This window comes from Coffea arabica, chromosome 2e (genome assembly GCF_036785885.1).
Source record: "Coffea arabica cultivar ET-39 chromosome 2e, Coffea Arabica ET-39 HiFi, whole genome shotgun sequence".
In the NCBI taxonomy this organism is placed as follows: domain Eukaryota; kingdom Viridiplantae; phylum Streptophyta; class Magnoliopsida; order Gentianales; family Rubiaceae; genus Coffea; species Coffea arabica.
In genome coordinates, this window is record NC_092313.1 from 7,149,777 (window position 1) to 7,162,734 (window position 12,958).

General features: G+C 38.1%; 2 protein-coding genes and 1 non-coding gene across 3 annotated transcripts; 2 read left to right on the forward strand and 1 right to left on the reverse strand.

The window, feature by feature from the left end:
- The first annotated feature begins 1,043 nt into the window (after nucleotides 1–1,043).
- Nucleotides 1,044–1,159, forward strand: LOC140037418 (U5 spliceosomal RNA). The gene has a single exon (XR_011841323.1). It is a non-coding gene; the product is annotated as a U5 spliceosomal RNA (small nuclear RNA).
- A 1,470-nt stretch (nucleotides 1,160–2,629) lies between these two features.
- On the forward strand, nucleotides 2,630–4,775 carry LOC113725537 (large ribosomal subunit protein uL29). Its single transcript, XM_027248756.2, has 4 exons — nucleotides 2,630–2,768; nucleotides 2,875–3,010; nucleotides 3,564–3,720; nucleotides 4,461–4,775. The coding sequence occupies exons 1-4, from the start codon at nucleotides 2,765–2,767 to the stop codon at nucleotides 4,533–4,535; spliced, it is 372 nt and encodes a 123-aa protein (XP_027104557.1). The 5' UTR covers nucleotides 2,630–2,764; the 3' UTR covers nucleotides 4,536–4,775.
- Nucleotides 4,776–5,898: 1,123 nt separating this feature from the next.
- LOC140037408 (secreted RxLR effector protein 161-like) lies at nucleotides 5,899–6,630 on the reverse strand. The gene has a single exon (XM_072081547.1). The coding sequence runs from the start codon at nucleotides 6,628–6,630 to the stop codon at nucleotides 5,899–5,901; it is 732 nt and encodes a 243-aa protein (XP_071937648.1).
- Between the last annotated feature and the right edge of the window lie 6,328 nt (nucleotides 6,631–12,958).

Sequence of the window (12,958 nt, forward strand, 5' to 3'; positions counted from 1 at the left end):
GAGTTTAGGTACTCACTTTAAATCTCATTTTCAGATGATTAGTTAGCATTACTAGGATTAACGACTAATCTTAAGGCTCCTGCTGGACAGATGAGATGGGATGGTTAGTGTTCATACGTGCATTGTTGCATATTTGGAGGAAAAAGTCCACTGAGAGGGTAGGGGAGCAGTTAAATAAGGGCTGACGACAGATATAATTTTAAGAAATTCCAAGTTTCAACTACTTGAGAAGAAAAAAAAAATCCCAATCACCTCACCAGCAACATGCTTCATACAGCATTTGGTTGGTTTTAGAACACGAGATTTCTCCCTTTTTTCCTGGAATGCAGTTTACTCTCGATTTACAGTACCATATTAAAATTCACGGACCCTAATGAATTTACTCTCTCTGTCTCTCTAGCCCCTTTATTTGTTTACTTAATCCTTCCCTATGTTTAGTTAATATAAGTGAAAAGTTTCGAAGTTCAATTAGATTTTGTTAATGCCAGTGTCAGAAGCTATAGGTACACGTTACGAGTGCTAATTGAAGAAGTCTTGTATACCTTTCCTTTCTTTCAGAGTCTTTCTTCCCAGGTTAGAATTAAGGCTAGAAGTGTTAGATTGGTTAGTAGTATTAGTTTCCGTGCCGTTTCAGCTTGCAAGTCAACTCAAGTTGCCAATATCTATTTCACTAATCCCAGATGCTATAGAAATCAAGCAGCCGCTGATTTGCTGAACTGAGACCACGTTGAGCAAATGCTGAAGAAGAAAATGTTAGACCAGCAAATTGCAGCAGAACGATCCCAGTGAAAAGCAGAATTTTGTGAGCAGATGCGGTAAGTCCATGTGAAGATAGCTGAGTAGTATGTTGATGTTTCAGGGGAGGAAATCAGAAGAAAAGGAGTTCATACTTAGGTATTGAACTCTTAGGTATTGAGAGTTCCGTGTCCACAGTCCCACATCTCTTTGCGCTTCCCACAGTCCCACATCGCTTAGGTATTGAGAGTAAATGGAGGTGGGAGGACTATAAAAGGAACGTTTGGCCCAACTTCACAAGCTCACGGAGCCGCGTGTTGAGCACAAAGCGAACTATTCTTTCGCCTTTTACTAAAGAATACCGTGTGCTCGTCACAATAAGCGGCATACGCCTATTTTTGGAGGGCGCTTTTACCCAAAAGCCCCTACAATTTCAGTTTAAGGGGTTTTTTTTTTTTTTTTTTTTTACGAATGTGAGATTAGTTTGTCATATATGCTAGGGAGAATTGGTTGAATCACCTACGCTTTGCCTGCAGGCAAGAGTTGTTCAATTCGAACAATAATCTCTGTTCCAAATTTGTCATGCGCTACCAAAGTCTCTTTAGGAAGATGTACAACGATAGGAAACTTATTTTTCGATTTTTGGGCGCTGAGATAGGAATAGTTAACGCTATATGGTTTCCCTACCTACCTCATAAATCCAATAATTTTGGTAACTGGCTTCTTGGTTTAAGTGTAAATTATCCTTTAGAGTCTAGAAAACGTGATTTTACCTTTAGAAAGATTGTTAGATTTTTACTTGTACCTTTGATGGAAGAGTTGGGATTGTTTGATAATCCAATTCAGCACTCAAATTTAATGGGTTTAAAAAACTTAACATGTTGAGAGCGTTTGATAATAAAAAATAAAATATTTGAATTAATTAAGTGATATTAAATTTTCTAGGTAAAACTTGATTTAAAAAGTAAGTAATAAGTTATTCATTTAATACTTAATATAATATATATACTTAAATGTATCAAATTTAGTATTTAACAATTCAATAACTAAATGGATTCAAATTTCAGATTCCAGATTCAAAACTTCATTTTTATCAAACCTACCCTTTCAATAAGCAGTATTTCTTTTTCGTTGGAGCATGTACTTTCTTCATATCACATACTAGAATTTACTGCTGTGTGCAGGGTATTAAACTACTTGTGTCTTTTGGGCTGCTCGGTCAGATATTCGCGTTTCTGGCCTGCTGACATCCTTTAAAAGACCATAATTAAAAAGGTGCATGGGCATTCGCTTTGTATATTTACAATGGTCTTCTAGGACCCAGAAATCTTGGACTAGAAGGTTCAGAACCAGAAAGTACAGAATATGAATTCTACCTTCCCCTACTAAAAAGATAAAAAAAAAAAAAAAATCAAGAGGAAAAAAAAAAAAAGAAGGCTGACCTAATCCCAAAGACAAAGGAAAGCAACTTCCATACAAATATTTTTTTCCGCCTAAACAATTATAAATTTACACAGATGTGAAAACTAACCCAATCCAGAAGAGAAGATAAGATAGAGATTTTAATAAGTAGGAGCTCCAGTCCTTTATTTTCTTTTTTTTTTTAATTTATTGTATTGTAAATTAAGAGATGAAGAACAAATGCATGCATGTGGAAAATCTTTAACCTATCATAAAGAGATTATAACACTTAAGAGTATAAATCCAAAACCAAAAAATCCTTCCCTCTTCTTGCTTCTTAAATCCCATTTCTTTCCTGATGAAAAATAATTTTAAAAAAATGAAAATAAAATAAAATCTGAAGTAGATTAGAGGAAATTGAAATATAGACCACAGATGGTCGCAAAGTATACAGCCCAGGACTTAACCTGGACTCGGCCCAAGAGTTCTCAAGCTCAGACCCAGTTACAGCTGGAGCACCACAGATATAAAACTGCAGCCGTCGAAAATGAAAACCCTAATCCCCTTGCATTTGGACTACTAGGGTTTCTGAGCAGCCTCTGAAGGAAGTCTCCCTCGAACCGAAGCCATGGGTAAGCATTAGAGAACTCTGCTTCTCCAGAATTGCTTTTATGTTGAATGTCCTTGCTCTGAAAGATTTATTTTGGCACTGTGATTTAATCGAGATTAATGGCACAGCTAGAATCAAGGTACACGAGCTTCGTAACAAGTCGAAGACGGAATTGCTAGCGCAGTTGAAGGATCTCAAGGCGGAGCTCGCCCTTCTCCGCGTCGCCAAGGTCACTGGCGGTGCCCCTAACAAACTCTCCAAAATGTATGTATTTCCTGGATAGAACTGTACCTGTGTAACTTCCGTGATGGCAATTTAACTCTCTGATTAGTATGTTTTCCTGTAATTTTGTCATTTATTTGGATGTGAATTCCAATTGAGAAATAGTTATTGTGTCTTTGGGCTTTTTATGATTACTTTTGTGTCTAATTAGGAGATAGGTCTTGCAGGATCTGAATGCTTGTATGTTCAGCTTTTGCATGTGTATTTTGCATTTGAATATTCCTTTTGTCTACATTTTTTTGCCGGTGGTTAAATGCTTATGAGTCCTTTGAACTAGGTATATCTGGTCTTACAGGATGATTTTAACATATCTGTGCATTTAGCTGTGAGATGCAATACATATCTACCCGGAAAAAAAAAAGAAAAGTTACCTTGGATACCATTGAAAGTCGTAGTTTGGTGCTTTCTAGGTTCTAATGTCTGAGGTTTCTTCGTCTTTTGTGGATTACTGTGTTTCAAACGGAATCTTCAGTTGTCTTGAAGGGCTCCGTATATATGTTCAGTATTTGATCATTTGATCTACTTGTCAATGCAGCAAGGTAGTGAGGTTGTCCATCGCCCAGGTGTTGACTGTAATTTCCCAAAAGCAGAAGGCTGCTCTTAGGGAGGCTTACAAGAACAAGAAATACTTGCCCCTCGACCTGCGCCCCAAGAAAACAAGGGCTATCCGCAGACGTCTTACCAAGCATCAGGTAAAATTCGTGGCTTATACCTTGGATGTGTTGTTTGTTTATTTCTCCCTTTGTTAGGATCCATTTGTGGTGGATGGTCTTCATTAATTATGTGAACTAGAATCTGGTGAAGCAGGTAAATTTATTTAATAGCGTGAGGTTATTCTTATTTTAGTGGTTAGATCTTTTCTTGCGCAAAGCTTAATGTCATATAATCTTCTACAGTATGAAAGGTCATTTGGTAAACCTAGCATGGATGTCAACCTCTTCTGCATGGGAAATTTGCACTTTCAGCATATAAAAGATTAATTCTTGGACATTTTAGCTGAAATTATTTATATTGGGTGCTAGCGTCATTCTAGGCTATTGACTATTGAGATGGTTGTGAACCATTAAATGGTGTCGATGTTGGATTATATGCCTATATCAAACTGCAATTTCATGTGAGCGCATGCAGTAGTAGCAACTTTCTTTTCTGAAACGGACATGAAAGCTTCTTCATTGCCTCTGAACGTTTTGGAATGTTTTGCATTACAAATTTAAGCACCACTAAATGATTACAAGTTATGTTACTACATGCACTTGTTGCTAACTTGCTTGATGCAGATGAACTCTATTTACTTATTTATCCTTTTGCACGTGGCATCATCTGGGTTTGATTCCCTGGCCACTATGTGGTTTAATTTCTGCTATTATGGTGTGTGAATGTTATAGTATATGCTCTTGGGGATCTGTTTTCTGACCCATGTCTTATCTTGTAGGCCTCTTTGAAGACAGAGCGACAGAAGAAGAAGGAGATGTACTTCCCTGTGCGAAAGTATGCCATTAAGGTTTAGGGAAGGACTGCTTGTGAGAGGTTTTGGTGTTTTACATGAAAGCAGACAACATTTTGTTAAAATCAGATTTTGCAAATTTTTGTTACTATTAGTGCCCTCTTGCTGGACTTCGACTTGAGATTAGTGGTTCATGTTGAATTTTGGTATTTCAGTTTCACCTATTCTAGATAATTCTGTACCTTTATCTGTTCGGAGAAATAGCTTGCGCTTCATTCTGAAAAGATCGACTTTGTGCCTTAACTAATCCTTTAATTTCCATTTGAGAGTTAGTGTTGACACCTAGTGGTGGCAGGCCTTGGATTTCTAGTGCCCCAGCCGAGTTCGGTGCTCCCTCCCACTCCTTTCATCTTCTTTTATTGGAATTGTGGCTAACGGCCAATGGTGGTGTTATCTTTATTGTTGCAACTTCCCCTTAGCAACTCTCGTCCCTCACCTTTCTTCCCCTTGAAACTGTGTGTGTGGGATTGTGGAAGTTGTAGAATTAAAAGCTTCGAATTGTAGGTGAGGGACGACATCTGTTCTCTGCAACGTGGCTGATGTAGTTGAATCTAATTGATAGGTTTGTCTATTGCATTGTCCTGGATCATTTTCATTTCGCCAACTTCTCCAACTTGGTCCAATGTGGAATTGCAGTGTGAAAATGGCCACTGGTGGACAATCTCCAATTGTGGCATCCAATAACTTGCAGGCTGGACATCATCAAAGTTGGAAGTCCAACAAATATCCGTGCCCGTGCTCAAGACGAAGAATGCACGGCTGTCTGTAGCTCACTTTGTCAAATGTTTCTCATTCGCTCGCGAAACACAAAATTATAGAGTATAAAATGCCAAATTAAGTGCCACCTGGTGTAAAGGTTAACAGTAAAGAGTATTGCAGAGGAAAGAAAATGTGGAAGGAATTCTCTGTCATTGAATGAGAAATATTTAGGCTATATATAGCCGTACAAAACAAGCAGAAAATACAATGAATAAGGAGTCTCCTGCTAACTAACTCCTAAATCGAAAGACCTATTCTAAAGCAAAGAATCCCAAATAAAATGGGATTTTATTTACTGGCTAATATTGACTAAATCTAACAATTCTTCCCTTAAACTAAATGCTGAAAGAATTTAGTTTATACTGCTCTCTGCACAAACTCCAAGCATAGTACGCAGCTTCAGAAAAACATCCAACTTAAGGGGCTTTGTCATCACATCAACTATTTGTTCCAAAGTATTGCAATGAACTAGCTCAATCATACCTGTCTGTGCAAGTTCTCGAAGGAAATGGAAACGAACATCTATATGCTTGCTACGACCATGCATAACTGGGTTTCTTGAGAGCTCGATTGCAGAACTATTGTCACAATGGATAGTATTTTTTTCTTACTGAGTCTGATCCAGCGTTTTGAGTACTCTTTTTAACCAAATTGCTTGACAAGCACAAGCAGCAACAACAATAAATTCAGCTTCGGTGATAGATAGACTCACAATAGGTTGTTTCTTAGAAGACCATGATACAGCTCCAGAACTGAAGAGAAAAACATAGCCTAATGTACTTCTTCTATCATCCAAGTCACCCGCATAATCACTATCAGTGTATGCTATAAGATCATTATTTCCTCCCTTCTTATAGAAAATTCCATACTCAGTTGTTCCTTGCAAATACCTCAACACTCTCTTTGCTTGTTGTAAATGAAGCTGAGTAGGATTCTCCATATATCTGCTCAAAAGACTTGTTGCAAACATCACATCTGGACGAGTCGCAGTCAGATACATAAGACAGCCTACCAGTTGTTTGAAGTGAGTCTTGTCCACCGTAATTCCTTCTTCATCCTTGCAAAGCTTGAAACCAGGAACCATTGGAGTTTGAACAGAATTGCTTTGACTCATTTCAAAACGTTGCAACATCTCCTGAGCATACTTTCTTTGACCGATAAAAATTCCACCTGATTTCTGCAAGACTTCGAGACCCAAGAAATATTTCATTTTACCAAGATCAGTCATATCAAACTCATTCTTCATTGAGTTCTTAAACTCAGTAAACATCAACTCATCATTTCCTGTGAAAAGAAGATCATCAACATATAAACTTACAATAAGCATGCTGCCCTCCATGTTTCGTTTAACAAAAAGGGTATGCTCATAATCACATTTTTGAAAACCTTCCTTCATGAAATATGTTTCAATACGGCTGTATCAAGCACGCGGAGCCTGTTTAAGCCCATAAAGAGCTTTCTTCAGCTTGTACACCTTTTCCTCTTTTTCCTCTTGAATGTAACCACACGGCTGCTCAACAAAAACATCTTCAACTAGTTCTCCATGTAAAAAGGCAGACTTCACATCTAATTGATGGATAGCCCACCCTTTTTGTGCTGCTAGAGCGATCACCAATCGAACAGTCTCCATACGGCCCACTGGAGCAAACACTTCTGTGTAATCTATACCATATTGCTGTGCATATCCTTTTACAACCAGCCTCGCCTTAAACTTGTCGACTTCTCCCTTCTCATTAAGTTTCGTTTTGTAAACCCACTTGACTCAAACTATTTTGACTCCTTTTGGTCGATCGATTAGTTCCCATGTGCCATTTTTCTCAATGGCTGCAATCTCGGCATCCTTGGCATTTCTCCATTTTTCATTCTTCACTGCTTCTTTATAATTAAGTGGATCGGCAGCCGCTGTATATGAGGCAAAAAATGCTGCCTCTTCATCAGACAAACCTTCACCTGAAACATAGTCTTTCAACCAAGTTGGTTGCTTCCTACTCCTCCCTTCCACGGGATCTGGAGGAGTTTCTTGATTAGTGGTAAGAGACTCCTCTGACCGTGTGTTAGCAGCATCTTCTTCTACAAGAGATTCTTCAGTCGCTGCCTTTTCATCATCTTCTCATTCCACCTCCCAAGTAACAGCTGATTCATGTTGCTTATCCCATTCCCATTCTTCACATTCTTCAAAAACTACATCTCTACTCACCACAATCCTTTGTGAGATAGGATCGTAGAGCTTGTACGCCTTTGATTCCTCGCTAACTCCCAGTAAAACACATTTCAAGCTTTTCTCATCTAGTTTAGTTCTTGAGCTGTCAGGCACGTGAGCATAGGAGACACAACCAAAAATTCTGAAATGTTGAACTGACGGCTTGATTCCCGCTCCAAGCTTTTTCTGGTGTTTTGTCTTTTACAGCCAGCGTTGGACTACGATTTAAAACGTGCACAGCCCAATTTACTGCTTCTGGCCAGAAAATTTTGGGCACTTTCTTTTCAGATAGCATGCTACGAACCAAATTCATGATAGTCCGATTCTTCCGTTCTGCAACGCCATTTTGTTGTGGTGAATATGTAGTTGTCAATTGTCTTTGCACTCCATGTTCCTTGCAGAAATTGTTGAATTCTCGAGATGTAAACTCTCCACCACGATCCGTACGCAACATTTTTAGAGACATATCTGTTGCTTTCTCAACATGTATCTTGAAGCTCTTAAAGATGTTAAAAGCTTCTGATTTTTCTGCCAAAAAATACACCCATGTTTTTCGACTAAAATCATCAATAAAAGTAATCAAGTACCTTTTCTTGCTATTCGAGGCTGGCTTAATTGGTCCGCAAATGTCGGCATGAACTAGCTGCAGAATCTGAGATGCTCTCCAAGAACTTTTCATTGGAAATGAATCTCGATGTTGCTTCCCCACAAGACAATCTTTGCACAGCTTCGAGGGCGGCTTAAGTAATGGTAGACCTTCCACCATTTGTTTTTGCTGCAAAATTTGTAAGCCTTTAAAGCTTAAATGCCCAAACCTGCAATGCCACAGCTGCGCTACATCTTCTGTGACTGTGTTAAAACAAGTGGGTGCTATAGGCAAAGAGATGACATGCAAGATGAACATTCGATTTGCAAACATATTAGCTTTCATGATCAAACCTTTGTCAGGATGATATATTTTGCATTGCCTTTGTTGGAATAAAATGCTCAGCCCTTTCTCTTGCAATTGTCCTAGACTCAGCAGATTATTCTTCAATTTCGGAACATAAAAGACTCCTGAGATAATGCTAACAACTCCATCAATTTCCAACCTGATGTTGCCCTTCCCATTGACCACCATGTTTGAATTATTTCCCAGCTTCACTGAATCTGTGAATTTTTCATCAAAATCTGAAAAATATTCTCTTTTTCCACTCATGTGATTGCTGCACCCAGAGTCAAGAAACCACATGTCTGTTTTGTGTTGCTTCTTTTCTTCAACATACGCCATCAACAGCATGTGTTCTTCACTCTCCACTTGACTCTCAGCAAAATTGGCCACTCCTTTCTTGCATTCCCACTGAAAATGACCAAGCTTGTGACAAGCATAACACTCCACAGTTGCTTTGTCAAAGTTTTGTCTGTTTCTTCCACGGCCTCTGCCTCCAAAGCTCCCACGTCCTCTTCCTTGTCCTGCATATTGGTTTCCATGGGTCACCTTCAGTGCATGTTCTTCATGTACAGTGTTATTCATGCGTTGTTCGTGCACGAGCAAATTGCTTTGCAGCTCATCAATTGACAAAATACTTGTATCCTTAGATTCTTCAATTGAACAGACGACATAATTAAACTTAGGTGTCATTGACCTCAGAATCTTTTCCACAACAGCAACATCTTTCAATTCTTCACCATTGGCTTTCATCTTGTTGGTGATGACAAGAACACGAGCAATGTACTCATTCACAGATTCTCCTTCCTTCATGTGAGCAATTTCATACTCCTTTCGCAATGCCTGTAGATGAGCACGTTTTACTCGCATTGTTCCTTGATATTTCTGCTTCATAGAGTCCCAAATACTCTTTGACGAATCTTTGTTAACGATAGTCTCCAAAATGGAACGATCTAACGCCTGAAACAGATAGTTCTTAGCTTTGAGATCCTTCAACGTCTGCTCTTCACAAATTTTCTTTTGTGCCTCAGTTAAAGTCACACCCTCTGCTGCTGCAGAAACTCCATTTTCTACCACATTCCAGTACTCCTTTGATCGAAGAAAATTTTCCATGAGCATTGCCCAATGATCGTAGTGACCATCGAATCTCGGCACTGCTGGTTGAATAAAGGCACTCTCTGTTGCTATTTTCGTTGCCTGCACTCCCTTAGAAGACTGCTGCTTCTACCTACCGAGCCTCTTGCGAGGCTCTGATACCAGATGTAAAGGTTAACAGTAAAGAGTATTGCAGAGGAAAGAAAATGTGGAAGGAATTCTCTGTCATTGAATGAGAAATATTTAGGCTATATATAGCCGTACAAAACAAACAGAAAATACAATAAATAAGGAGTCTCCTGCTAACTAACTCCTAAACCGAAAGACCTATTCTAAAGCAAAGAATCCCAAATAAAATGGGATTTTATTTACTGGCTAATATTGACTAAATCTAACACCTGGATCTAGAATTCTACCCTCAGCAATGCACTGAGAGTTCACTGCTTACAAGTCTCATCTCGTTCTCACTTGCAGGGTCACTTCGCTCATTGCTCATTTATCGAACGGAGTTCTGTACGTAAGCGTATCCCTTTACTGACTTTCCAAATTACTTCAAATCTGACACCCTAAATACGTGGCTAAACGAAAAATGATGTTCTCCATTATTAGACGCAACCAAGTGAAGTTTAATAACCTTGCTGCTTCCACACCTCTCCTCAACGAGGTCTGCTTGGCGAAACTTCTTATTCACATATGAATTGCAAGGAGAGCGCCATAAATGTGATTTCATTGTTTAATCATTTTACGGATGTTGTCCATAACTAATTTTTGTGTTTCTTTTCTCTTCTGTTAGTTTAAAGAAAAAGAAAACCGACAATTAGAGTGAGAAAAAGAGAGTTGAGAATGAAAAAGAAAAAAATCAAGGACATTTTCGAGATCAAAAGTTGCTTTAACTGATATGATATCGCCCGGGTCCCCTCTCCCTTGACGCATTAAAATAAAAAAAAAATATTTCCCGTCGAAATCTCTGTCATTTACTTGCCACTTATGATAGCCATCAAATCAATTTATACTTTGGTTGATATGAATTTGTTCATATGATGATTTGATATGTAGCATAAAGTCTTGCCTTGCAATTATCTCTTATTCTTAAAAAATTAATAATGTGTTTCCGAATAACGGCTTCAACCAATGAATAAAATATTGCTTCTAACATGTAAGGAAGAATTAGTTTGGTCTGTAAACCAATCCGAACCATGCGAGCTGCCTCTTCGGTTAGCTAGTCTGAGTTTCAAATGAAGCTAGACATTTGGTCAAATATGTCATCATCCCATTCGGAGTCAAAGATTGAAATTATTGGATAAGAAAGGCTAAAACACAGCCACGGAGGAACTATGATCTGTATGCGTACCATGCATCAGCTTCTAATCATCTTTTTGTGGATTCTGTGCCGTTGACCCTCACTAGCTTGTCACTGGAATTTCGAAAAACCTTTCAATTTGTCTTCTATTTTTTCTGAATCTTCTTTTAGGACAGCAAATCCAAGAATTTAGGAGTTAATATAGTACTAGTATCAATGACAATATGAGTATTATGCCCGTAAAACATATGCTCCAAAGTCGTAATATTCCACCACGCTTCCCTTCCTAATGGGTTTCTGATGTGTATAAAAGATTTATCAATAAATTAAGTATCATATTCTTTATCATTTATCCGAGAGGTATTCTTGTCATGCCGTAACTCCAAAGGAATTCGATGCATTCTTTCTTGTATGGGAATTACATTGCGTACCCAGTGGAGAGTTTATCTGCGCGAGTTGAAAGTCATCAATTTCTTTTAGATCCCACTGAATAAACGTATAAAGAAGACAATGATATAAATCTATTAGGGTTTTCTCACTTCATACTTTCACTGAGATTCTAACTGGTAGTACTAATTAAATATAGCTGATAGCTTGCAATGGGAAATTTCTGGGAAATCCTTCTTCTAGATGTAAAATAGTACTATTTGACCGGAAAAAGACATTTTAGACATGTGAAAATGGCACGTTTTTCTGTGGTTGTTTTACTTGCATGCTTCTAAGATTTAAGAATTCCGCAATTAAGAATACACCATGGAGGAGATCATCATTCATCAGAGGTTTCAATTTCATGAATAAATAAGTAAAGTCTATTATAAATTTCCTTTCCAGCAGGTTCTAGATGTAGCATCTTCTTCTACCTCAAAGTTGAGTCTACTGCCTCAATTTCTTTTTATAAATTTTTCCAAGGTTGATTCTTCACCAATGTGCGCACTCCACTCCAAATTCTGGTTGCTATACACGATGACCCCTTGAGGGTTAGCTGAAGATATTACATATATATGCATACTTGGACTGACCTCATAACATCTCAGACAAAGAAATGTTTGTTAGACAGCGAAATCAGAATATTTTCTTGCAAGTGATACGAAAAACAACAAATTTTATAGCTTGAATACTAACAGTAAAACCCCCCCAAAATGAAAGTTGTCAAATTTGCTGGCCTTCACAGGTCAATCTCAGTCACTCTCATGTTCTATCCACCACTTATGTGGTTCTAGCCAAAGAGCACTTGAGCTGCAAATTAGTTTGGAGAATTAGACCAGACTGGTATTAGCAGTCAGCCAATCCCTTCCTGAGACGATCGGGACAAGTCAGAAGTCGTTTTTTTTTCTATTAGGATTTAGGATCATAACTACAGATGGGTCTTTTATTTGAGTTGGTGAGTCAGAATTAGGGAGCCAGTCAACGGTCCCGATTCAATACTGAAGAGTTTTCCCTCTTCGCCTGCATTAACACTTTCGTAATTTTCATCAAAGATTATTCTACTTCCAAGAAAGAAAGAAAGAAAGAATTGTCAAGTTGTTATGAGCCGGAGACTGAGTTAGATGTGTATTAGAGTTGGAAAATATTTTTTCCATGAACGTAGGAAAGGGAAAAAAAAGTGTGCCATGAAGAGATAGGAAAATGAAGACAAAAAACTGATCATTCACAACTGGAGCGCAGAATCAAAATTGGTAGGAGTTTTATTAGTCAATTCTACAGTTGGTAGAAGCTGAAGTTTGGAAAACACGAATGGAAAAAAATGGCTGGAGTGGAATTCCTGATATATTAATTGCACCAAATGAAAGTTTGGCCATTATTAGAACCAGACATCTTTTGTTGTTTTTTGCCCTTTTAATGTTTTTGTCAGGTAGATAGGTTCGTTTCTTATCTGCGTCTCCCCTCGTGTCTTAGACCAGAAAAATGTAAAAGCTCCTAGATCAGATAAGCACGCTACTGCACCATCTAAGAGGCCCTCTCTGATTATTGCATCTAGAGGTACTCAACAGCCGGTAATTGAAAATTTGGTAAAAAAAAATTTTGAGAATTCAGGAATCGATTTTTCAAGACCAATATCCGATTACCATTCAAACTTTAGTTTGGTAAATTGGATATTGGTAATTCCATAACATCCGAAATTTCAAACTAAAATAATTTATTTT

Coding starts and splice junctions, on each gene's coding strand:
- LOC113725537 (XM_027248756.2), top strand. Junction 3,011..3,563: donor CCTAACAAACTCTCCAAAAT/GTATGTATTTCC, acceptor TTGTCAATGCAG/CAAGGTAGTGAGGTTGTCCA. Junction 3,721..4,460: donor GACGTCTTACCAAGCATCAG/GTAAAATTCGTG, acceptor CTTATCTTGTAG/GCCTCTTTGAAGACAGAGCG.
- LOC140037408 (XM_072081547.1), bottom strand. CDS start 6,630: ATGGAGGGCAGCATGCTTATTGTAAGTTTATATGTTGATGATCTTCTT.